The sequence below is a fragment of the Corapipo altera genome, unplaced genomic scaffold (assembly GCF_003945725.1).
Source record: "Corapipo altera isolate COAL_440 unplaced genomic scaffold, ASM394572v1 124, whole genome shotgun sequence".
Lineage (NCBI taxonomy): Eukaryota > Metazoa > Chordata > Aves > Passeriformes > Pipridae > Corapipo > Corapipo altera.
The window spans coordinates 1,618,442-1,644,608 of NW_020884967.1; the positions used below are offsets into that span (position 1 = coordinate 1,618,442).

A 26,167-nucleotide genomic window follows, 5' to 3' on the forward strand; every position below is an offset into this window, starting at 1 on the left:
GAAGAGAAGAGAAGAGAAGAGAAGAGAAGAGAAGAGAAGAGAAGAGAAGAGAAGAGAAGAGAAGAGAAGAGAAGAGAAGAGAAGAGAAGAGAAGAGAAGAGAAGAGAAGGAGAAAAGTGAGAAATGAATCACCACTTTCCAAGGCTTAATGCAAAGCTGGTATACCAGTTTGTTTGTGGGAATAAAAGGGATTTGCAATTGGACTTATTTAAGGAGAGGGGACACATGGTTGTGTGAAATCAGAGTTGACGGGTCAATTTTAATGGTGATAAAATGTCCTGAGCTTTCAACATGCCTCTGGTTAAGGGGTAAAAGTTGAAAATAGGATTCAAATTTAATACACAGAATGTAACAACTAGTCCAGGGATGTAGTTGTGAAGGGGGGTGAGGGTGCCCCTTCCTTCCCACTGGAGGTCATAGAATTATGGAATCATTTAGGATGGAAAAGCCCTTTAAGCCCATTGAGTCATTTAGGTTGGAAAAGATCATGGAGTCCAACCATTCCCCATCACTGCCAAGGCCACCACTAACCCATGTCCCCAAGTGCCACATCCCCATGTCTGTTAAATCCCTCCAGGGCTGGGGACTCCACCACTTCCCTAGGCAGCTGTGCCAGCACTTGCCCATCCTTTTGGTGAACCCTTAGTGTCTTTGCTGCTCTGCTGGGTTTTGTTGGCTTGGGCAATAAACTCAGGCTGACCTGCTAGAGGACTCCCATCGTTTCCATAGGGAATAGCTGCTCTTCTTGTACAGAGCCTGCTTCTCATTGAAGGTACATTGGAACATGTCCACAACTGAAAGGAGACGACACAAAGTGCTGTTACGTCTTTGCTACACTCAGTTGCTCTTGCAGGGAGTTGTTATTGCCAGAGGAATGCTGAACTGTGTTATCCAGCAGGTTGACTATACCTGTGCATTCCCAAAGGAAAGTATCCAACCCCAGTTTGTTTGGTCACTGTTTGGCATTTAGCACAGAGTGAAGGACGTGTCATCCTCCCCCCAGGAGCAGGCAGGTGCCAAGCATCCTGGGGAGCCCCTGTCATTCCCATCTTCTTCCAGATCCCATTGTCTGGTTGGACACTCTGTGTTTCACCTACTTGGAATGGTCCTCAGGAGCAGATAAAGCATGTGGCTTTGGCTGGTTTCAAGAGTTGGAGTCTCAGCTTATTTTTCCTTCTGCTCTATTTCTGTATGCATAGATTTGATTTTCTTTCCCATCAAAGAGCCTTTTTCTTGTTTATTTTATTTTTTCATGTTTTTCTATACTTGTCTTTGGTTGATAATGGAGATGACATGGTTTTGATAGAACAATTAATTAATTTTTCTCCCAAAACTACATAAAATGCCACCTCCCTGCAGATGGCAAATCAAGGGCCCCAGGAACATTCATGCCATAAAACCAGTTTAATTCATGCACCTTTTATTATTGTTGCCTGCGTAAGAAAAATCATTGTTGACTTTGTCAGAATACTGAAGCTTGAACATCTCTTCACTGCGAACACAGAAGCAATTTCATTTTAAAGTGGCAAAGGGCAGAGTTTCTAATAAAAATGTAATTTGTAGCCTCTGACTGCAAAAGCTTCTAATATGCTAATTCTCCTTTCAGTCCCTGTAACATGGGTGAGATATCAGCTTAAACAGATGCAATATCAAAGCCTTTACTTGTCATTATTATTATTTTTTTTTCCTACAACAGTGTCTGTAAAATTCAAACACATTGGGAATAATGTTTCCCTTTTATCTCATTATCAAATTAGTTTTATACTGCCTCAACCTGAGTTAAATCACTTAACAACCATTTAAAAATCAACCATTAGATTGGTTTAAATTGTTTCAACAAGGCATTCCTGGATGCACAATAATTAACCTCTTAGGCCATCTTTGCTGAGTTTGGACAGAAGGGTTTCTTGAGCTGTGAGTGGTGGTAGTGGCTGCTGCTCCTGCATCCCATATCCTTGCCCTCCACACCAGTTTCATCCCCGGTTCCCAGCTGGCACTGCACGGCGTTAACACCAATGGGACAGCGAGCGTGGGGCTTTGCAGGATGTCTGGGAAGGGTTTTCTAGGGAAAATTTCCCCGGAAAAGAGTTGTCCAGTCCTGGCACAGGCTGCTCAGGGCACTGGTGGAGTCACCATCCCTGGAGGGATTTAAAAGCCAGGTAGATGTGGCACTGGGGGACATGGGTTAGTGGTGGCCTTGGCAGCACTGGGGAGTGATTGGACTCCATGATCTCTGAGGGCTTTTCCAACCTTAAGAATTCCATGACTCTATGATTCGATCCTTCACCAAGGAAAAATTTTCTCCTTCTAATTCACTTTGAGAACATGGCCCGTTCCCCAGGGACATGTTTGGTGCTGCCAGACGCCTTCCCTGTCACATGGTGAAAAAGCAGCATCAGCAGATAATGCAGAGTCAGAGACATCCAGCCCTGAGTATGTTGCTGGGGGACAGCTGGGCTGTGCTCACACCCCTCCGAGCACGGAATGGTGCCTGTGCTGTGCAAACAGCAGGGTGAGTTTCCCCATCTCCTTCACAGACTGCCGGGTGTAAGTGTAGCTCTCCTCAGCTTGGGAGTTCCTGCAGCAGAGCAGGATCCTGCCAGGATGTCAGCACACGGGTTTGGGATGTCTGTGCTTTTGAAAATGGATTCTTGGACTCCTGGTAGAAATGAAGCAGATCAGTCTGCTCTTTTTCCTGCTCCTGCTCTTGCTCCATGTCCCCCACTCCCTGCCTGTCCGTGGCCAGCTCTGCCTCAGTGTTCCTTTGCTGACCCTTGTACCTCCGGTTTCATCTCACTGGCGGATCTGAGTAATCACCCAGCAGTGCTACTGGGAGCTTCTCCCAGTTCTTCCCTTACAAAGGTAACACACCCAGGGCTCACACTGATGCTGTTGTGAGGCCACTGTGGGATCTTGCTCCTGAGCAGGCTGCTGTTGATCCTGAGCACACCACCTGGATCCCGAGCACACTGCCTGGATCCCGAGTGCACTGCCTGGATCCTAAGAAGGCTGCTGGATCCCAAGCACCCTGCCTGGATTTTGAGCACACTACCTGAATCCTGAGAACACTGCCTGGATCCCGAGCACACCACCTGGATCCTGCACTGGCTCTGATCCCATACCTCTCAACTCGTAGGGAGTCAAGTGCTTGGTTCAAGTCTTTTGGTTGTTTGTGTTTCTCTTGGGCAAATGAGGCGGAGAAAAAAAGCTGGAGGGACCAAAGCAGTGTGTTCTCATGGAAAAAACTAATAGATGCAAACCACAGAGTGCCATTTGTGCTGGAATTCGGGGGCTGAGGGGGAGGACAGCACTGTTCAGTCACTGTAGATGACTTGGGTTTTTTTAGCTAGAGAAATGCTTTGATTCTATTCTATTGGTAATTAACCACTCTGAGAAAAAACACACTAGTAAATTGAGAAGGAGGCACTTCAGAAACTGGATGTGGGTTCAACCAAGGCTGGCAGTCCCCCTTCTGTTTCTTATTCCCAGGTGGAAATGCTTAGACCAACCCAAGGGTCAGTCATGGCCCCCTGACACCCAAATCTTGTCACATAAACCGAATACAGATGGCAGGAACCCCTTGTTTCTCTCCTGGCAGGAACGGTCTTGAGGGGCTCTCTGGCAGTCTGGCTTAAACTATGGAAATTCAGTTTCCTGTGCCAATCTCCATGTAGAAGCCACCAACAGCCCTGCTGGTGGCAGTACCTGGTGTGCCAAGCTCTGCTGGTTGAGAAGAGGGGCAGAGACTGGAATGGGTGGATATTCTGGCTACAGATCCCTGAGGCAGATCAGTCAGGGGATCCCTTGGACAGTTCACACTCCCAGTTTCCTGCACATTGAGGGCAGCAGCTTCTGCCTGCAAGCAGCTGTAAGTGGCCAAACCTTATTCCAAAGCTGTGTTGGAGCTGGAAAAGTTGACTGTGTGTTCTAGGGGCCCACTGGAGTTTGAGGTCAGTTATTTTTACTTCTCTGCCTTGTTCTTGTTAGATGTTTGACTCGCTCTCAGAACAATGGCTCCCACCACACTGCAGCCATCGCCCTGTACCACAGCTGGTCAAACCTCCTCCCATCCAGTGCCCAAGGGTCTCATCTCCTTGCTTTAGCTAAATATAGGCTTTTCAAACCCTTGTAGAGAGCCTAATCCATACCTTTACCGAGCTTAGCAAGATGAATACAGTGGCAAAAGCAGCTGACACAGCTTTGTGAGTAGAGGAATCCTCTACATTCTCTTACTCTGGCTCTAATCTACCAGGGTTTGTTTAAATTTTCTACTGATTAATCTGGTATTTTTCTGCTAATTTTTTCTGGTATTTCCTACTAATCTGATATTTTTCTCTCTGTATGTACTGCACTCTGAGGACTGGGCTGTTGTGATGATGATTTTTCCTGTCTGCAAACTTCAGTTTTCCATGCTGTCTGCCCAGGGACACACAATAATTCTGTATTTTTTTCAACTAACTGTTTAATGAAAAATAGCAGCCAAATCTGCAGTTGCTTTGACACATTTCTGAAATAATGACTCCTGTTCCCAGGCTGGACTTACATTGATGAGAGAGTCTCTGGCTTTGGTTGCAGAGCTTCTCTCAGCCCGAGCTTTGTTTTGGAGGGAGCTGGCTCCCACACTGGCAGCTGCAACAGGGGGACCATACCCAACAAGGTTTCTGGCAGGATCTTATTTTGACAAAACATTTACAATGGTAATAAAAAGGCTGTGTTTCTGTATCTTAGCTAGTTTGGCCTTTCCCAGCTTGGTTGCAGCTTTGGCTCTGTTGATGCTGTTCTGTAGCAGCAGGTGTGTCTGTGGTTTGTGATGGGGAGGTTACACATCCCCCTGTGCCTCGGGGTCAGCAGAGCTTTGGGAGTGAGGGGTCTCAGTGCTTTTTAACGGCTGCCCCCCTGCCCCAGGTGTGCACGTGTTGGTTCATGTACCCCTGCACACCCTGCTGAGGGCACCAAAGAACCCTGGACTCCACAGAGCCAGGCAGGGGGGTCACAGGCATTCTGTGGAAGAGGTGGGAGCATGATCATGGGTTATCCCTCCTTCATCACTGCACCCTCCTGCCTGCCAGCAGCCAGAAGGTCACAGCCTCCCTGCATCTGGACCATCACCAGGTGCTGCTGGTGTGTCCACACAATACGAATTTCTCCAGTTGTTGAACTCATATTTGGACACGTTGTTGTTGTCCTGCAGAGCTTGCACAGGGTGAGAATGATTTGAGAGGTTCTGTGAAGCATGTGATAGAACCAACCCACCCTGCTGCCTGGCCTGGGGGAGAGAAGCAACCATCCTCTGCTCTGTTTCCTACAGGGCAGAAACAGCAGCTAAACACTTTGAATTTCTGCACTCATCGCCTCTTGGCACTGCTGGTGGGATGCCAGGAAGCAGAACATGGCCTTCTGCATAGAGATTGCATTGCATGACCCCTGCCCAAGCCCTTTCCCTGGCAGAAGAGCTGTGCCAGTGTTCTCTGCTGGCTGAGGAGCACTGAGAGATGCTCTGTGCTCACTGCAGAGCACCAAAGGAGGCATTTCAGGTGGTAAAGTAGAGAAACCCCTGGAGAGCTCTTGGTGAGATCCAGCCTTGCTTGTATTGGGGCTTAGGGTGCTTTTGTGTGTTTTGTGGGTGCTCTTGCCTAGCTAAGCTCCCACAGCACCATGGCACAAGAGCTGCATCTCACAGCACCCCACTGAACCCTCTTCTCTGTGCTGGAAATGCGTCTTGCAGCCTGGGCTACTCCTGACAGAGGAGCAGAGTCCTGTTTGCTCTTCCTCCATGGCTGGACCCGGATTCTTTGAGGCTGCTCGGTGCTTGGACCGTGCAGCAGCTTCTTGTCCTGGGGTGTTTCAGCACTTTGCTGTTTGGTTTCATTCCTTCCAAGCACTGTGTTCCCCACTGGATGGTGCCCATGCCCTGTGCCCCCAGGCTGCAGGTGATGCTGCGTGGGTTGAGCCACCTAAAGTGATCCTGGTGGGATCCTCACACAGCCCATCCCCTTGGCAGCCAGAAGTGCTGAGCTGTGTGTCCTCTTTCCCTCCTCATCTTCCTGCATGGGAACAGAGGTGGAACCTATGGAAGTTGTACACGTGGTATCCCTTGCCAAGATCACGCCGGTACCTCGCAGCTGCCCACACATGCTTGGTGAAGAGAAGATGTGTTTTGTTCATCAGGTTTATGTGGGATGGTGCTGGGAAAACTCTGTGTGGGTACAAAATGATCTCCCTGGCCAAAAAACCACTCTGTGGGACACTCTGCTGTATTTTCATGGAGGTCCACAGTGGACTGATGGTGGCTTCTGGCTGACAGCTTTTGTAGCACCACATCAGGAGTGTAGGCTACAAAACCCTTGTCGGTACCAGTGTACAATGCATCCAAACCTGGTTTCGATGGAGCCCTTGGCAGTGGCAAATGCACAGCATTTTCATTGTTAATTGTGTGCTTCAAGATGGACTTGAGCTAATGTCATATTTACCTTCTTCTATTCCAGTTGTGTCGGTGTGGAAGAGGAAGAGGCACCAGATATCGACATCTATCATTGCCCAAATTGTGAGAAAACCCACGGAAAGTCGACCCGTGAGTACCCGTGTGCGACCAGGCCCTGACACACAGCAGGGGCTGCGTGTTTGGACAAAAGGACCTTTTATTTTTGTCATTCCAAAAGGCCCTAAGTATCACGTGCCATAAATATTGGAATTCAAACCAGGAGGTGAAAATTATGTTAGTGGGAGGACATCGTGGGTTGGATCTTGGAGCTTTGGCTGCAGCTTCTGCGTGGCCTCGGGCGTGTGTGTGAGCTCAGGCAAGGCACTCACCTGGAGAGCTGCAGTCCCCGGTCCCACAAGAAAATGAGCATCCTTTCATGCATGAATTGTGCCCACACTGAAGAATGTGGGCTAGAAAATCCCCGTGGAGGCAGCTAGTGCTAATACAGGGAGTTTTGGAAGCTACACGGTGTTTTCCGTCTGTGGATGAGAAGAGTAAGAAACAGTTTGTTGTGCTTGGCCTGGATATAGAACTGCAGCGATTTCTGTGGCAGTCAAACTTGTAGGATGCACTGAGGGTGCCAATTCTTGCAGTTCTTTCACAGAAGGTTCTCCTGAGTAAAAGTGACAGTTGATCTCAGTGGGAGTTTTGTCTGGGAAAGAACCGTGGGATGTGTTTGCTTTGGTCAGATTAATTCACAATTTCTTTCTATTATACAATGGCTGAAAAAAAAGGAAAGAAACCAATCCCTGTGAAAGATGAAATGCTTCACTTGAAAACCAGTTATTGTAAATAAGCAACAGTGATGGGGAGGATCTTGCTACTCTGCAACCTCAGGGCATCCTGCAGAGGAAGAGCTGGGTGCTCATCTGCAGGAGCCGAAGGAATCCTAACAGTCCCTTTTTCAGTATGAAATAAGGGATGGCTGGAAAGTGATTTGTGTTAAAATTCAGCATTTTTAACCCAAGAAATTATTTGTGCATTGCCTTACTTGTTAAAGTTTAAAAAATTTCTAAAGGGAGAGGGGAGGAGCCTGAAATGTTTGCTATGTGGGCAAAAATGGGAATTGTTTTTCCACTATGATTTTTTTAAAAGTCAAGTGTGAACTGGAAACCTGAATGACCTGCAGCTGTTCCTGTCTCCCAGAGGGTCTGCCAGCAACTGGGGTCTGAACAGGGAACCCACAAACTGGGAAGCTGGCAAAATGCCCCTTGGGAGGCTGGTTCTGAAAGACTTAATGAAATCAATATGTCCCTACAAAATGTTCTGGTTTAGAAGAATGAGCCTTTCTAGTTTTTGTTGGAAGATTTCTGGAAATTGGTCACACAAATAACCACAAATCGTATTGAAGTGAGTAATTTGGGATTGGAAAGGGTTGTGCTGAAAAGGGGGGGTGACTGCAGATGCTCCCAGACTGTTGCTGACCTGGGACAGAAGCACCAGCACAGGATCTCCAGCCTCTGTGAGTTCTGTATAACACTGAGATGAGTCTGATACTTTGATTTCCTTCACATTATGTTGAATTATGAAGGATGAAAGGCACTTTCCAGTGCGAGGGAAAAAACCCAGACAAAAGCAGCAAAAGCCTATAATCAGGAATTGAATATCAATTCTATAAAACTGGGGTGTGTCATCCTAGAATTTAAGAAATGGCAGTTGTGATAGAAAGATTGCAAGTTTAATATACCAGTTAAGATGTCGAGAGTTGAATGGACAACGATATTTTGATGCTTTTAAGAAGGTTTCTGTCTCTCCAGTTCTTTTTATCCAAATAAAAATCCACTGGTATGTCCCTGAGCCTGCGTCACACAGCCCAGCAGAAGTTGCTGCTGGAGCACAGTTCCACCCTCTTCCATCCCAGGGACACCTTTCACTAGCCCAGGTTTCTCCAAACCCAGTCCAACCTGGCCTTGGACACTTACAGGAATGGGGCAGCCACAGCTTCTCTGGGAAACCTGTGCCAGGGCCTCCCCACCCTCAGAGGGAGGAATTTCTTCCCAACATCCCATCTAACCTGCCCTCTGGCAGTGGGAAGCTGTTCCCCCTTGTCCTGTCTCTCTGGGCCTCTGTTGAAAGTCCCTCTCCAGCTCTCCCAGCCTGGCTCCAGAGCAGAGGGGCTCCAGCCCTCAGAGCATCTTCGTGGCCTCCTCTGGACTCGCTGCAGCAGCTCCACGTCCTTCTGATGTCAGACCCCAGAGCTGGAGGCAGCTCTGCAGGTGGGGTCCCACAAGGTCTCCCTTGACCTGCTACCCATGCTGCTGGGGATGCAGTGTGGTGGGAACACAGACCAACATCCTGTCCTGCAGGACAGCAATGCCACTTTGTTTTCTCCCTTCAAATACATCACAGGCAGTTTAACCACGTGTGAGACCAATCATCAAAGAAGCAGAGTGCACAAATTCCATTTAAACATTAATTAGTGCTAACCTTACCTTGAGTCCTGGAGACAAGGTCACAAGCTGCATAGCAATTCCCTCACTAACCTGTAGAATCCTGTGGAAAAAGGAGGTTGTTATCCTGTAGCCCCTCCTTGCAGGGTACAGCAGGCCAGGGAAGTTAAAAGACGGATGAAATGAAGGCAGGACAGGCTTGGCTCAGTGCATTCCATCTGCTGGGAATTTGCATGCAGGGCGCTGCTGGGACAGTCTGCGGGGGGATCACTTCCATTTGCTTATGAACTGCCCCAGTCTATGTTTAAACTCGTTATCCAGCACTATCAGCTTTGTAATAAACGAGGAAGAGTCATTCCAGCACCAGGAGTTCACCGGTAGGATTTAATTATTGCGAGATTAGCAAAGGGAAACGCAGACACCAATTGTCTGTTATGCAACTCGTCTGGATTTAAAAATGGATGTGTATTTCTGGAGCACGCCTTCCACCAGATATGTTTTCCAGATGTCAAATTTAAAAATCATTTTCCTCTCCTTACATTTTTCCACGTTACCACTGTGGTGAGTGGCTGTTCTCAGAAGATTGCTTCCTGTCACATGGCATTTTGAGCTATTCCCTTTTAATGAAATGTGTAGGGACTCCTCTTTGGGAAAAATCATCCATATTCATACAACATTTTCTGACATCATTGCAATAAAATGTGAGGGCTTCATTTGGGCAGGCTTGGCTCATTTTCATAACACAATTTGAAATGCTTGGTTTGATTGCTGCCGTGTTTGCAGCAGTGAAAATCAGGAGAAATCCTTTGGAATCGGTGAAGTTACAGAGCTGCAACTGAACCAAAGTCAGACTGAGGCGTGTTTTAAGTAGTTGCAAACTTTAATGTAGATCAGTAGAAAACTCACAGTGTGCTTCTGGGTATCCCTGCTCTAGTGGAAAGTTCATAGAATTCATAGAATCATTTAGGTTGGAAAAAACTTCCAGATCATCGAGTCCAACCTTTGACCAATCACTACTTTGTCAACTAGACCAGAGTGCTGAGTGTCACATCCAGCCTTTTCTTCAACATTTCCAGGGATGGTGACTCCACCACCTCCCTGGGCAGCCCATTCCAATGCTTGACCACCCTTTCAGAGAAGAAATGCTTCCTAAGCATTCAATTTCATGATGCCTTCTAAGACATTTGAAATAAAATAAATATACCTGTGAATTTTTAATTTTGAGATACAGTTTTCATAAAAATATATTCCCTTTTTTCCACTGTTGGACTTTCCAAAGGTCAAATTTGGATCAGAAAGTTCTGCAGAGAGAGAACTCTGTGATCATTTCTGAAAAAGCAGCTTTTCTGGCCAAAGCTGGAATCTGTTGCACATGGGAATGGGCCTTTAGCCCTTGCTGGGGTGATCATGGTAAAGATGAAGCACAGAAAGAATGGCTGAAAATAGGCCAAAGGTAGAGTGTTTGACGTAGTATAATGGACTGCAGCTGTCTGGGACACAGCCCCTCCTGGAGAATGTTCATCCGAGATGCCTCTGAGGGAGAGGGGAATGGAGAGGTGGGTGTGAGTGGGTGATACAAGAGGTGGATGGGAGAGGTGGATACAAGAGGTGGGTGGGAGAGGTACATGGGAGAGGTGGATGCCTGCCAGCACTCTGTGCTGAGGGAAATAACTTCCTGGAGGTTTTGGAAGAGTTGCAGTGAATCCCTTAATTCAGCTCTGATTTGTCACTTTTGTTTCCCAACACTCCATGCTATCTGAGGTGTAATAAAAAACATGCTCATAGGATAAGCTCCTTAATTTTCCTTGTGATAAGTGACACCTCTTTCCCTGGGACTTGTACTCAGAGTGCAAGTGCAATCAACACGCTCCTGGTGTTGATTCCTATGTGCTGGGAGGGGGAGGAGATGGTGGTTGGAAAGGGAGGGAGAGGAGGAAGGTTTGGCATTCAAACCAGGCTTGTTTCCTTTGTTACCAGGAGCATTGAATTAATACACTAAGCCTGAGAGTCATTAAGATAAAGAACTAGCAGCTTTAATGAATATCTCCAGCTAGGCTGGAGCCTGCATGGAACTAATAAACCCAGCATGCTTTGTGCAAAACCTGGGATGGACTCACTGGGAGATATCTTTCCTTGAGTTATTCCAGGATTGTGGTCAGGAAAGCAAAGTTAGCTCTTTCCAAATCTTGTGTCTTATAGCTGTGGCCTCCAGATTCCTTTCCTAATGGAAAAGTGTGTGGATCTCTGTGTGTGTGTGTGTGTGTGTGTGTGTGCAAAGAGTGAGGAGCAGGTGCCATCTGTGAGGATTCTGGTGCCTTCCCTCACTGTTTTGGTAAGAGGTCTGGACTTGGGGTAAAATACTGAGATTCATGATGTAAAGCAAGGGTGGAAAACAAAAGTATGTTGTGACATGAAAATTCTATTAACAGAGGCTTTAAATTATATGAATATGGAAAAAAACAATTTCCTACCAAAATGAGTGGGAACAGCTGAGGGAGATAGTGCTGACTCAGGGAAAAAGTGGGACCAGTTTTTCCAGCTCTGTGATATCTGGCTGTCAGAGACAGGGCAGAACCACATCGACACTTGACTGACTCATATGTGCTTATTCCTGCTGGCCCTTTATCCATGATGGACTTGCCTGTGTGTCCATCCCCCACTGGGAGCACAGTGGAGGGGCCTCAGTCTGTCATTGCTGCAGACCTGAGCTGTAATAACTTCCCTTTAAATCCTGGGAATAAGTGTTCTAACAATTGCAGTTGTGGTGCCTTTTCTCTTTTCCTCTCCTCTTCCCTCCTCTCTCTCCCCTTCCCCCTTCCTCCTTCCCCTTTTCCCTTTCCTTCTCCTCCTCATCCCTTTCCCCATCCATGCTGTTTCCAGGACATAGCTCAACACCCATCAAACTTGATGTCAAATCTGCCACAGGTTGACAGATCTTTAGTCTAAGGTAATTCCTGACAAATACGTTGACAAAGATCCATTCTGCATGTGGAGGAAAGGGGCTTTCTGGGAGTTTCCTGAGGAGAATGGAGTGTGCAGGCTGGCGAGCCCGGGGTGTCCAGAGCCCATGTTTGCACGATGCCTGAAGGAGCTGTGCAGCTCAGCAATTCCCTGTCTGGTTGCCCTTGTGCTCCAAAACACACACACACAGCTCATGCTGTGGTGGATCTCCAGGCTGCACTGGGATTGTCTGATGGGGCACTGAGAGCAATATTAGAATGTGCAGTGCAGCATTGGGGGGGTTCCCTCTGCTCTGCTCACGTGAGAAATTAAACCAAGATTTGTCCTTCCTGCCAATGTCTTAATAATTATCTTCTACTTAACACAACTGTTGAATTCCTTCCTTTTCAGTGAAAAAGAAAAGAAATTGGCATAAGCATGATACTGGCCAGACAACAGAGGTGAAGCCTGTGCAGAATGGGAGCCAGGTCTTTATAAAAGAGCTCCGAAGTCGGACGTTTCCCAGGTGGGTTGTTCAGCTGGAATGGGCTGGGGGGGGCAATGCCTGTACAGCCACTGTCCTGGGAGGCTGGTGGTGGGTCTGGCTGAAAGCATCATGGAATGATGATGTCTAAACAAGTGCTGTTTGATTGCAGATGTCCCAGGCTCTTCCCTTTTTTACATTTGTGCAACTGTATTCAGATCTCCTCTTGCTTGAGCCCAGGTCCTGTGGCTTTCCATAGGTGTTTGGATTTGTGAAGGCAAAAAGCATGGAATCACAGAAAGGCTTGGGTGGGAAGGGACCTTAAATCCCATCTCATTCCACCGCCTGTCATGGACAGGGACACCTTCCAAGCCCCATCCAACCTGGCCTTGGACACTTCCAGGGATGGGGCAGCCACAGCTTCTCTGGGCAACCTGTGCCAGGGCCTCACCACCCTCACAGGGAAGGATTTCTTCCTAACATCTAATCTAACCCTGCCCTCTTTTAGTTTACAGCTGTTCCCCCTTGTCCTATCCCTGTCTGCCCCTGTAAAAAGTCACCCTTCCTCTCTTTTATAAACCCCCTTTAGCCACTGGAAGGGTCTCTAAGATTTCCCCCCAGCCTTCTCTCCTCCAGGCTGAACCAGAGCATGTTTGACCCCTAGAACATCCACTTGCACAAGAGACTAACCCACTTACTGCATTGAATTATCCAGTTCTCAAAAATCCTAATGACTTTGCTGAAGTCTGTCTCCATCTTGGAAAGAACAACGACATGCTCAGTTTCTGGGTGACAAAGGCTCTCTCACTGGGGTAATGAATAGTGCTAATTGTTGGGTGACATGCCCCACACGTTATTAGGCTGCTCCACAGCCATTTGCAAGAGTGATCATTTTCTTCTGGCTCTTTAATGTAGACCATAGCCAAATAAATCCTTAATTATTAATAACTAATTATTTTAAAAGAATCCTTGGAGACTGGCAAAGTGTACTTGATAAACACAAAACTGCTTCCTTTTTATGGAGAATTTAATTTCACATTTAATTTGAAATACTGGTCTTGGGCTGGTTAAGGAAAAAACTGAAAATAATTCTGAAGTGTTTTGCAGCTCTTACAGATGTGATGTGTCTCACTGAGCTCAGGATCCAGTATTTTTACTTCCATGGCTCTTGTTATTGGGGCCTGCAAGATCTTTGTCTTAGCTGTGTGTCTTTATTTCTTTTTCTTTTTTTTTTTTTTTTTTTTGATTTGACAGGTTGCAAAGCTCATTTAGTAAAAGATTTAGGGCCCAGGCAGACTGATTTCAGTAACCTCGGGTGGCCTCTGAGGCTGCACTCACACACACAATATCTCTGAGTCTCTCCCAAGTTGTAAAAAAAAAAAAAATACTATAACCCCCCAAATTTTCTCCTTGTTTCTCCCATTAATGTGGGTGTAAGAAAATCCTGCTGTCAAATAAAGTTTCTGAGACAGAAGGGTCTGTAGTCTGAAGAAGTGGCTGCAAGATGAGACTCTGACATCCGCACTTGTGCCATCAGTGACACAAAGTCTTTTGGAGAAATTGTCTCCTCTGAAGAAAAGGAGTGAGATGTGCAGGTGCAGGTGCAGGTGCAGGTGCTCAGACCAAACCCCAGCACTCATCAGTCAGGGTGAAGGGAGAAAGGGGGTCTCAGACCAGAAATGTCGTTCCTGACTCCCAGCACATGGCGGTGAATGACGAGCCCCGGTGAGTCCCCCGGAGGGCCTAGGGTCAAAAGGAACAGTGAAGAAAGCAAAAAGGCAAAAAATATAATTATTGCCATTCTGCTCTGGAATGTTTAATACCAAAATAGCATTAGAGTAGCAATAGTAGTAGGGGTAAACAATTCAATTGATGCTTCACGTGTTCCGGTGGAGGTACCAGCCTCTCATTTTGCCCTGATCATTGCTGCCTGCTCTGGGACTGATCTCTCTTTAAAATGATGTGTAGGTTCTGTGGCACATACAGAAGCCATGTGCCTCTGCTCTGGAGCCAGGCTGGGATTGCTGGGGGTGCTCAGCCTGGGGAAAAGAAGGCTCCAGGGAGACCTTAGAGCCCCTTCCAGGGCATAAAGGGGCTCCAAGAGAGCTGGAGAGGGATTTTCAGCAAAGGCCTGGAGAGACAGGACAAGGGGGAACAGCTTCCCACTGCCAGAGGGCAGGGTTAGATGGAATGTTGGGAAGAAATTCCTCCCTCTGAGGGTGGGGAGGCCCTGGCACAGGTTTCCCAGAGAAGCTGTGGCTGCCCCATTCCTGCAGGTGTCCAAGGCCAGGTTGGACTGGGTTTGGAGAAACCTGGGCTACTGGAAGGTGTCCCTGCCCATGGCAGGGGGGATTGAACAAGGTGGGCTTTAAGGAATTCTGTGAGCAGGCACAGGGTGAGGGGTTGCCCCACCCTGCATGGTGAGGTCAGAGGAGGGTGTGGGGGCTCTGTGGCAGGTTGGGTGTCACGGGGTGGGGAAGGTGGTGAGCTCAAGCATGGCAGCAGCCACGACAGCACATCCAGGCTCGTCCTCTTTCCTGCCCATTTGGTGCCGTATGGAGATGTGAACTGGAGTGCAGGTGTACTGCAGGAGAACACTCAGATGTTGGCCTTACCTACCTGGGCAGGAAGGGCTTTTTGGGGGAGAACCTTCAAAGTCTGACTGCTCCCAGCTGACACACAGCACATGGTGACAGGACACTTTTGGGACTGTTGGTCCTTCATGTACAGTCACTTTTCACGCCTGAAAAGATCAAGAAACCAGACTTGAATTTCCCCTGGGAGCTCTCAGTGCCAATAGCTGGTGGGCCAATGGAGCTGCCCTTTCCTCATTCCCCTTGGAGCCCTCCCAGCCACTTCAAAATGATCTGCAGAATATTTCCCAAGCAATTTATTCGACTTCTTTAAAATGATTTGCAAAGTATTTCCAGCCCAATTTATTTGATATTAGGTAATGTTTTTAGTCTTACCTTCTTTAAAGTGGAACATTTAACACTAATTCCTTTAACATTGATCACCAGTAGCTCAACAGATCCTACAGCTGAAGAAAACTGCTTTTTGCCACAAGCTGTTATTTTAGGAGTTCCCAGTAGCTGGAGCATGAGGCTCAAGACATTGATTCCGGATGATTCTGTTGTGCTCTTCATGCTTTGCAATATATGACTTTTTGGCTTTTGGCTTATGGGCCTAATTTGTATGTAATTCCTTATCCATATTGCCTTCCTTTCAGTAGTGGCATGCAGATCATCCCAATCTGAGCATGGAAGCCCCTCACCATTGCCTCTGTTTGGTTTTCCAGCGCTGAAGATATTGTGGTGAAGGTCCCAGGCAGCCAACTAACACCAGAGTATTTGGAAGAGAATGGCTTTGCAGAGCCCATCCTGGTGCCCAAGAAGGACGGGCTGGGCCTGGCTGTGCCTGCACCCACCTTCTACGTCAGCGACGTCGAAAACTACGTCGGTGGGTACCTGGGAGAGCAGGTGGCATTGGGCTGCTTGGAGCCCAGCTGCTGCTTTTAAAAAAATAACCCATTAATTTTATAAAAAATTGTAAAATATATTGTAAAATATTGTCTATGCCCTGGCTGTGCTGGCTGCAGTGTTTGTTATGTAGTGGGAGCCTGTAGTTAGCAATGAACTCGCTGTTGTTTAGTGTACCAGCTTGGCACTGGGGCTGAGCCAGGCTGCACTGCTCTCCATAGCTCTGCACTAAAAGTAACAGCCACAGCAGAATCAAGAAATGGTTTCTGGAGGCCAGGACTTCATTGATTACTGCCAGCTTGCTTTGTGTTGAAAGAACAGCTACACTGCAACTCCCTCTGCCCAGGCAGCCTGTGTTTTAACAGCGATGGCAGTGAGAGCTGTTTTCAGTGCTGCTGGTCATTTGGATTCTCTTGGCATTCTCCCATCTCTGCCCTGAGCAGGGTGTTGTGCTGCATCTTCTCACAAGCCATCACCTCATCCCACCTGGGAAAACAGACCTTGGCCAGAAGCCGTGGAAGGGCTTCAAAGTCACTTGTCTCCACATCCTTCTTCCTTTAGCATGTGTGTCTCATCTCTTGTCCTCTCATGCTCTGTCCTTCATCCATGTCTCTCTCCTTCCAGTCTTCTGGCAAGGCAGTGTCTCTTTTGAGCCATGACTGCAGCTCCAGTGGATCCATCTGTGTTTCATGGTCCCTTCATCCTCTCCCACAGCCTGCTAACCACCCCCTCCTGCACTCCCTTACCCAAACATTGACCCATTCCCCAAACTGGAGGTGCCATGACCAGCCACTGCTGCTCTTGACTGTAACTGTTGGATCTGCAGTGAGAAAACAGTGAATAAAGGAGAATCACAGAATCACAGTATCAATTCAGTTTGGAAAAGACCTCCAAGGTCATTGAGTCCAACTGTTCCCACTGCACTGCCAAGGCCAGCATTAACCCACATCCCCAAGTGCCACATCCACAGGGCTTTTCAATCCCTCCAGGAATGAGGAGTCCATCACTGCCCTGGGCAGCCAGTTCCAATGCCTGGAATACAAGACCCCTGATTTTATTGTTACCTCTATTCCCTTGCTTCTACAGGAAACATGTTCTGTGCCCACCTGCTACACTCAGCAGATGTTCTCGTGTGCCTGAGGTGCTCCTTGGGCATCTGCTGGAGCTCTCAGCCTCCAGCTGAAATCATCCCCCCCCCCAGCAGGACTGTTAGTCCAAAGCTGGAGGGAACAACATGGGTTGTTTAATCTGAGCTGGCACCACATTTGAGTGAGGGGCACAGATCTGTGCTGGTCCAACCTCTTTGGGGGGGGCTGTCCACTGAAGTGGGATTTCCCAAGCAGGGGTTTATCTTGCTGGTTTGTACTTAGTTATCTTGGACCTGGAATGTCTTTCAGAAACAACCTGAAGGAGCAGAGGACAAACCACCACAAATGAGACTGCCAAAGACATGGTTATATTCTGGCATTTCATGAAAAAAGAAATTGATTTTTTCCCTTCCTAATGTCTTTAAAAAGCTCTGAATGTCTTTATAAAGCTCTGCCTTTCTCTGTGTGTTCTCTTTTTGCCTAGTGTAAAATCCACTGATTAACTGATGCTGTTAGTATTAACATCAGAGATTTGTATCCCACAAGGTCTGTCAGAGGAAATGTGTAAGGACTAGTAGATCATCCCTGTACTCTGATGCAGAGGGGATGGGTTTTTGATGTGTGATTTTGCGTAAAATAACAAAAGGTCAATTTGTTTTGGTGGTATGCCTGAAATACCATGGTAAGAAAAGGGAACTCCTCGTTGATTTATAGGTTTTGTAAGGAAAAATTTAAAATAGAGCATAAAAGAATTTGGAATTCTGGAAAATCAGTTGGTGAAGATATTGCACTTGTACAGTATTGTGATAGTAATACTTGTAGTAGTATAGTGTTACACCCTGTCTGCAGTCACAGGACCTTTATAATGGTGGGGAGGGCTTGCTCCAAGGATACAAAGGTATTTGCATTTAAATTTCACTCAGCAAATAAAATCCATAATGAAATTAATATATCCAAAATAATGTTGATCCTTGAAAGATAAAAGCTACAGAAATAATTATGTCAGGGACATGACTACAGAAGTTTTATGGATATTTCATGTCTTTCATGCATGTATGTCTATGGGGGTGCATACATAAACAACAGGGAGGGTACAAGGGCTGAAAAGATCAGAAAATCAGGAGATTGGGATGTTTTTGGACATATTAACTCACCCCCCCAACACAGAAAATGAGGCAAGGTGGGCTGCCCATCAGCCTCTCTCTTTCACTGGATTCATGTGCAGGCCCGGAGCGGAGTGTTGATGTCACTGATGTCACCAAGCAGAAGGACTGCAAGATGAAGCTCAAGGAATTTGTGGATTACTATTACAGCACAAACAGGAAAAGAGTCCTTAACGTCATCAACCTGGAGTTCTCTGACACCAGGTAAGGGTTCAGCCTGCCTGTAATTACTAGAGATTTATTTATAATTTATGTTCAATTTATATATATATTTATATAAAATACATGTCTATTTATACATAACATGTTTCTATATAATAATATAGTTGTATATATTATTTTTATCTTTATAATTATATTACAATTACTTATAAGTAATTGTATTACTTATATGGAATTATATATCAATTCTGATTTAAAATTCCTGAATCCCATGCTGTGTCTGGGATACGTGGCAGGGTTCAGCAGGGCAAGTTTGATCAGTGTCCCCAGTGCTTCCCTCGTTAGGGATTGCTCTTTAACCTTGGGATAGAAGCTTCTGGTTGCTCCAGCTCTCCCCTGCATCATCCATACACAGCCAGTGGAGGCACAGCACAGAATGAAGGTGCTCTTTGCTCTGTGAGGAGAAGGGTACCAGTGATGGCAGCTCAGCCCTGTGTCACCAGCATTCATGTGTCATCAGCAGCCATGTGTCACAGCAGGACATTTGGGCACCTTCCAGCTTTATTTCAGCTCCAGTAGTACAGGCACAGTTCATCCAGTGCAGCTGTTTGCTCAGACATAACTTGATGCTCCAGGAGGGAATTCTCTGCCTTGTCCAGTGGGGGAGGATGATGTCCTCTGTTCCAAGTATGATCTTAGGTACTTGGGTGCAATGTGATAAACACCATTAAGACCAAAGCAAGAAGGACAGGGTGACCACAGAGGTGTGATAATGCTCTCTGTGGGAGAACACGGACACAAGGGACCTTAATTTTTAATATTCTGTGTTGTTTTCCTGGTGAGATGGGAACCCTGATGGATGTAAGGCAACACCTTCTCCAGCTTAAGGTGATCTTGATCTCCTTGGCACGTTCTCTTTTCAAGTGTGCTGTACAGCAGTGAACATCCCACTAGGTGTGAGTGCATCCTGCATTGCTTACTAAAATCTTCCATGCAGAGTAGCAGAGAGGGGGTAAGTAGTGAAGTGTGGCTTTAGGTGTAGTGTTACATGTCACTGGGTGTCCTTTAAGGATAGTAACTTTGAAATTTTGTTATATCTTTGTAATGCTACAGCCTGGGTTATAGTTCTGGTTTCAGTGCTTTTGCCAGATAACCTGTGATCTGTCTGACAGCAGCTCAGAGTCAGGGTGGTGCTGACTTCCCGAGGGCAGGTTGGGGGTCATGGTGCAGTTCAGCTAGATTAGATATTGGGAAGAAATTCCTCCCTCTGAGGGTGGTGAGGCCCTGGCACAGGTTGCCCAGAGAAGCTGTGGCTGCCCCATCCTTTGAAGTGTCCAGTTTCAGGTTGGACGAGGCTTGGTGCAACCTGGGCTAGTGGAAGGTGTCCCTGCCCATGGACTGAATGGGAATGAGATGACCTTTAAGGTTCTTTCCAACCCAAACCCTTCCATGATTCTGTGATTCTGTGATCATTAGCTGGTGTCAGTGCCTGAGAGTTGAGGTCCCTGCTCGGGGCTCTCCATCGCTGTGCTCAGCACCTTCATCCCAGGAGTGGGCAGGTGCATCTCTAAAGTATTGGATATCAAACAGCTGCGAGTTTTACAGGTCCTGTAGTCCTTTGGGGTAGCTGATGCTTCCAGAAGGGAAGCACCAGAGAAGAAGATCCCTTTACATACAAACACACTACACAGATGATGATGAATGTCAGCAGAAAAATGAAGAATAGTTGTTTTGGGGAGCAATCTGTTTCAGTGAGAAGACTTGAAAAAGAAGGCTGGTGGAAAATGACAAGCTCATTTTTCCAGCTGTTCCCCTGAGCTGTGTAGTTGGGGTTTAGTGGTGCACACCCATTGCTGCAGAGAGCAGCTCTACTCATTACAGGCTTCAGAGATCACCAGGATCTTCAGCAGAGTTTTTTTTCAGCTTTCTGCCATTATCCTCGAATAACAGGATGTCTTTTGTCCTGAAGGACTGCTGGAGCTGTCGCTCATACACTGCTAATTTAGACATTAATAGCAAATATTTTATTTCTTAGCATAGACAGTGACAGTTTAATTGAATGCACTGCTCCATCTACCCTGCCATGGAAATGGAACTGTTGTCATCAGGGTTTGACACTGAGCACAAATGACATGTGGGAGCATTTAGTTTGGTTTTGAAGTGGAAATATCCTTACTGATGTGATCCAGCAGTGAATCTCCCCCTCCCCCAACTATTAGCCCAAATTTTGGACTATATAAATCTAAAATTTAGCACGTTCTGGGATGAAACAGCTAATACCTGGTTATCATGCCACTACATTGTCTTAGCTATGATTATAGTGTATGATATTTGTCACATAAGAGATGAATTATATAAATAAATAAATACAATACATTGAACATATGTTCAATGTAAATTAAGATAATTTGTATAAATTTTAGATACATATGCAATATGAGTATATGCTTAGTGTAAATAAATAGATTTATTTGTAGAAATTATAGAAATTATAGAAATATATATGTTATCTTTTAAATATATTCACGTTATCAACCCAAATTAGATGTTTTCTTTCTTCTGAGCTTTTAATGTAATTTAGTCAATCTAAATAAGATCACTGATTTTCAGCATCAGAACAAGACTTATTTATCCGTAAGCATTAATGTTGTCGTTATTTGGATTATTAATATTAAGCTTAACTGTCAAGTTTTTAAGGTTTACCAGATGATTTATGTCAAAGTGCACACATTTCACTTTCTCTTCAGAAGGGGGTTGGGAAGGTGACTGTGATAACAGATCTGGTGATACCTGAGCCTGCGTAGCAAGAGGCAGGGGCTGGAGAAATGCAAACAGCATATATTTGATCAGAGATGATGCTGCTGAAAGAAGGCAAAGGATTATTGTTAAGTCATCATACTTAAAAAACCCTTAAATCTCTGTCTGTAAACAGTTTTCCCAAATTTTCTGAATGAAGAGCAGTTCCACTGCCACAAGAGGAGCTGCTTCAGTTTGCCATGCAAGTATTGTCACACGCTCGCCTCTCGCACCGGGGTCCTTGCGCTCTGTTTTAAAAAGCTGCCTGTCTGTTCTCCGTTCTCTCTGTAAGGATGTCCAGTTTTGTAGAGCCTCCTGACATTGTAAAGAAGCTGTCCTGGGTGGAAAACTATTGGCCTGATGATGCTCTGCTGGCTAAACCCAAAGTGACCAAGTACTGCCTGATCTGTGTGAAGGACAGTTACACCGACTTCCACATAGACTCCGGCGGAGCCTCTGCCTGGTACCACGTGCTCAAGGTGAGGGCTCCTGGGTGTCAGGTGTATCTTGTAACAAACTAAGTTTTACACACAAAGAACCAGCATAAAATTCTCTTGAAATTCAGCTCTCAGGTTTATTTCTCCATGGCTCTGTTGTGTCTGAGCCTTATCTGCTGTAAGTGGGTTCGCTCCCAGCAGTAATGGATCTCCTGAGTGAGGAAGCACTTGGAGCATGGAAATCCAAATCCTCTGTGTATTTTCACTCTATTAGAATTTTAATATTTGTTTAGTGCCTTCTGCGCATACATCACCCAAGGCCTTAAAGGTACCATGTCCTGCTTTTGCACAGTGATGGAACCTGGTAAACATCACTCCCACAAATCTGAGCAGATGTGGTCAGCTGGTGCTTTAATTATTTCAGCCCCTCTGTACAAAGCTCACTAGTTAATTTTATTTAAATACGGCTAAAATACACAATGTTATCTGTATATCTAGATAAATATTGGGGGGGGGGGGGGGGGGGGGGAGTGTGTCTGTGCCACTGTAGTGTTGTTTGGTTTGGCTGCTCATTGCTAATTTTATATTTTCTAATTCAGGGAGAAAAGATATTTTATCTCATCAAACCAGCCCCTGCAAATATTTCTCTGTATGAACGCTGGCAGTCAGCAGCAAACCACAGTGAGATGTTTTTTGCAGACCAAGTGGATAAATGTTACAAATGCACCGTTAAACAAGGCCAGACACTCTTCATCCCATCAGGTGAGCAGGCTGGGGCAGGTGGGCTTCCCTCCTCTGTTCAGAGGAGCACATCCAAATTGCCAGAGGGGTGGGATTTGACAACTTTCTCTGACAAAGTCTAAAGTCTAATTCTCAATAGAAGTTTGATTTCATGTACTTACAAGCATAACAATCAAAAAAGAAAAAATCAGACCTTTTACTGCTTTCTATTAAAATTTTAGCAACCTTTTTTAAATACCACTAGTAGGCAGAGTGTAGACCACCCATGGTCTAGCTGGGTTGCAGTAACTCCTGAATTCTCCATGAAAGCACCATGACATTGGTGCTTTCTGACACCTAACACAGAATTTATGTTTAATGAATTTATATTCTGACCATGACACCCCACAAAATCCTTGTCACAGACATTAATCCCCTGAGACACTCAGGAAATGCAGGTACCTGCATGAGTATGGGCATGCACTTATGACTGGACACTAGGCCAAAGACCTCGGTGTTACAGATTTTTATGGGTTATTTAATAGACTCAGGCTTTCTTTGGATATTAGGGATAGTGGATTTTGTTTTTCTTGGTTCTTGGGAGGATCTCTATAAGGACAGGGAATTGATCACAAAACAGTGCAGGGTTTGAAGTGAACACAGTTCTGCTCCAGCCCTTCTCCCTCGCCGCCTTCTCACCATGAACAACAATTTCCTCATTTGCATTGCTGTTTCCAGCCCTCCCTGGTACCTGCTGAAACTGTAATCTCTTTGGGACAGGGATCTTCTCTCCCTCTAGGTGCATGTAAATGGTGCAGAGCCCCCTCGAGCCATAGTCTGAGTGCAGGCAGTGGCAGTAACTGGTACCAGAGCTCAGGAGGCAGCAGGCAGTAGTGACATTTTTCTGTGTGTGAGTGTATTCTTGCACAGAATGTTTACACACTTGAATTTTACCTCGAGTGTAAGAAGTGGAAAGTAGGTGTTTCTCTCATCACCATCTGTGGAGCAGATGGTGGAACAAACACAGAGCAATTTGTAGAGATTCCCTAACTTGAGTAGATTTTTGTATGAAAATACATGTTTGGAAAACACCTGGTTCTGACACTGTGATAAAGTACGTGTCACAGGTTTTCATGGAGATGGGAAAGCAGCTGCCATTGTGCAGCAAAATAAACAAGGGGCCACTTGTTGAAGGAGTGTGTGGTTCTGGGGCTGGACTGGAAAGCTGTATTGGCACCTAGGGAAGAAGCTGCTCAGTAAAGTATAAACATCATGTTGTGATTAAAGTCTGTGCTACTGTCATTCCAGTTTTTATCCTGAGGACTCTTGTCTTTCTCTTTTAGGTTGGATTTATGCAACTCTAACACCTGTAGACTGCCTGGCCTTCGCAGGACATTTTCTACACAGTCTAAGCGTTGAAATGCAGATGAGGTAATCTGGCATTAAAATCTGAAGTTGTGTAGAGGCTCAGTTTTTAATCAATGAGTAATAATAAATCATTGGCAGTAAGGTTGGTGTAGCTCTGTTGGGCAGTTTTGGGTGGTGTACCCACCTTTGTGCCCTCTGACCACGTTCTCTCACGCTGAGTTGTTCTCAGCTGCCCTTACACCTGTGGCACAATGCACAGGAGGATATGTGAGGTGCCTGGGTTGGTGTGGCCATGTCCTGAAGGAAGAACTGCTACAAACTGCCAGGAGTTTTACCCTGGGACCTACCATTCAGTGCTGGATAAGCCCCCACCCACTCAGCTGGACTCTTTGCTCAGTGTAAGACAGTACAAGTAGTTCTTTATTGATTCTGGGCAAATAATGCAATAAAACTATCATACATCTGTATCACCAGTGTTTTTTAGTGGTGCTGTTGTTATATTCTGGTTTTGGCCTGATGCCAGACTACATGGCAGCAGCATAAAGAGGCTGCAAAGTGACCCTGGGGCTTTTGTGACACACTCGTGCCCTGTAATGCTCCAAGTTCCTGTGGCTTTGTCTTGCAGGGCATATGAAGTAGAAAGACGATTGAAAATTGTCAGTCTGACCCAGTTTCCGAACTTTGAAACAGCGTGTTGGTACACGGGGAGGCATCTACTAGAGAAATTCAAAGGTAAAACTGCATTTCCTTGCCTGCCTCGATGGCTCAGCTTTGGGGTCTGAGAACAGTTACCCTTAATATATGGTGATGTCCACATAAAGGATGAACAGGTGGCCAAAACTGGTCTTGTTAATGTTTGAAAACTACTTTGAACATACCAGCAGAACGTGCTGCTCTGGTCCAGCTCACCCCTGAACATCCTGCCGTGGGCTCTGGGAAAGACCTGAGCTGTTCCTCTTACTTGTACCTATGAGAATGTTTATTCTGCTTTATAAAATAATGCTGTTATTTTATTCTGAGTTGCCTGTGAGTCTGGATTCATTCCCTGTTTTAACTGAATGAGCTATGGGCTCTGTGAGCCCTCCTTTCTCCCTTCATCCTGCTGATCCTAGTTGAAGATATGGGCAGGTCTCATGGACACGGGGCCACAGGAGCATCAGGCATGTGGCCAGCAGGAGCATTGGGAATTAAAGCCAAGTTTTCTGTGAAGTTCCAGTTCTTTCAAATTTGATTCCTGCAGAGTTGATCCAAACATCCATGTGTAAATGTTCTTTACAGATTCGGGCTTGCTTTGCTCTTTGCCTCTATTTCTCTTACTATAGGACGTGTCCAGAGATATCCATCAGATCCTTCTATAAAGAGGAAAATTTGTCTAATTAATCCACAGGCTGCTTTTCAGAATTCAGTCAGAATCAAAGAGCCACTGATGGTACCTTTTTATTCCCACAGCCTGGATGAGTGGCCATAGAAGTTAGGGATGAGTATGGGACCGAGAAAGGAGCCAAAGGATTGCTGGTGTAGACAGAGCTGACAGGAGCACAGTGTAGGAAGGCTGAGCTGGATCTGTGACACAGTAAATATACTCCTTATTACCATCAAGTTACAATAGGGATTGAATTATGGGGACCAACTCCCCAAGAGTTAACTTTAACTTCTCCAGTTAAACTTTTCCAAATTAAAGACTTCCTGTACACCGTCAGTTGTTGAATGACATTGGGTTTTTCCTCTACTTAGGTTTGCATAAAGCTGGACAGCAACCTCCTGCTCATCTACTCCAAGGAGCAAAGATTCTCAACGGTGCTTTCAGGTCATGGACTAAAAAACAGGTAGGAGAAGCAGCCTGGGTTAATACTGGATGTTTGTTAGTTGCTGGGGCAGAGAGGAAATGCTAGAACAAATAACATCTCCAGAGCAAAATATCCAATTCTGAGATGCCAAAGAGAAGGAACTGGGAGAACGGGAAGGCAGGCGCTAGCTGGGATGTCATGGTGCCACACGAGGAGTGAGCAGGAAAAATGGTACCACCAGACTTCTAAAAAAGCTGCCAAAGGGACAGTGGATGAATGTTCTCCTTGATTCCAAGCATTTCCATGTGCCACAGCAGCTCAACAGAGGGTTTGTGCAGTGAGGGCTGGAACAACACCTGCTTTTCTGTGGGCACAAGACGCCCAGTTCCTGCAAACTCAACGCCTCGATCCAGCCAGGAAATACACACTTCTTGGAGACAAGGCTTAAAGGGATTCGAAGCCTCAGTTTCCTGCTACAGCTATTTTAGAAGTGTTATTCTTGTTTGCATGGCTCCTAAATTTTGGAGGACTCAGCTGCAGGAGATAACCTATTGCATCACTAAACATGGACAGGGGAATTGGCCAAAGTTGGACTTTGACTGTGGTAACACACATGTGAGTGCAGATGATGTCAGTGCTCCCAGAGCCCCCAGAACCCTCTGCTGACACAGTACCTGCCTGTACTCACTGAGGACACCAGCCTGAGACAGTGTGTCTTGGTAAATGTAGAAAAGGAATTTCTCTCAGAATCTCATGTAAGGGGGTGAGCAAAATGATGCTGCAGCTGTGAAAAAGCAGTAATATCTGAAAAAAGATGATTGACTTTGTTGTTCTCTCAGGACAACTTGTTACAGTAACATCCAGAAGGGGAA

The 26,167-nt window shown here is 45.9% G+C and overlaps 1 protein-coding gene across 3 annotated transcripts in view; it reads left to right on the forward strand.

Annotated features, from left to right (window-relative positions):
- PHF2 (PHD finger protein 2) overlaps positions 1 to 26,167 on the forward strand; it is an 82,744-nt gene that overhangs the window by 35,518 nt on the left and 21,059 nt on the right. For all 3 annotated transcript variants that reach the window (XM_027664988.1, XM_027664990.1, XM_027664989.1), the window contains exons 2-10: positions 6,486 to 6,571; positions 12,223 to 12,337; positions 15,594 to 15,754; positions 18,088 to 18,229; positions 21,276 to 21,462; positions 22,020 to 22,182; positions 23,484 to 23,571; positions 24,134 to 24,240; positions 25,243 to 25,334. In XM_027664988.1, the coding sequence (XP_027520789.1) occupies positions 6,486 to 6,571; positions 12,223 to 12,337; positions 15,594 to 15,754; positions 18,088 to 18,229; positions 21,276 to 21,462; positions 22,020 to 22,182; positions 23,484 to 23,571; positions 24,134 to 24,240; positions 25,243 to 25,334 (1,141 nt within the window). The remainder of the gene's footprint in view (positions 1 to 6,485; positions 6,572 to 12,222; positions 12,338 to 15,593; positions 15,755 to 18,087; positions 18,230 to 21,275; positions 21,463 to 22,019; positions 22,183 to 23,483; positions 23,572 to 24,133; positions 24,241 to 25,242; positions 25,335 to 26,167) is intronic.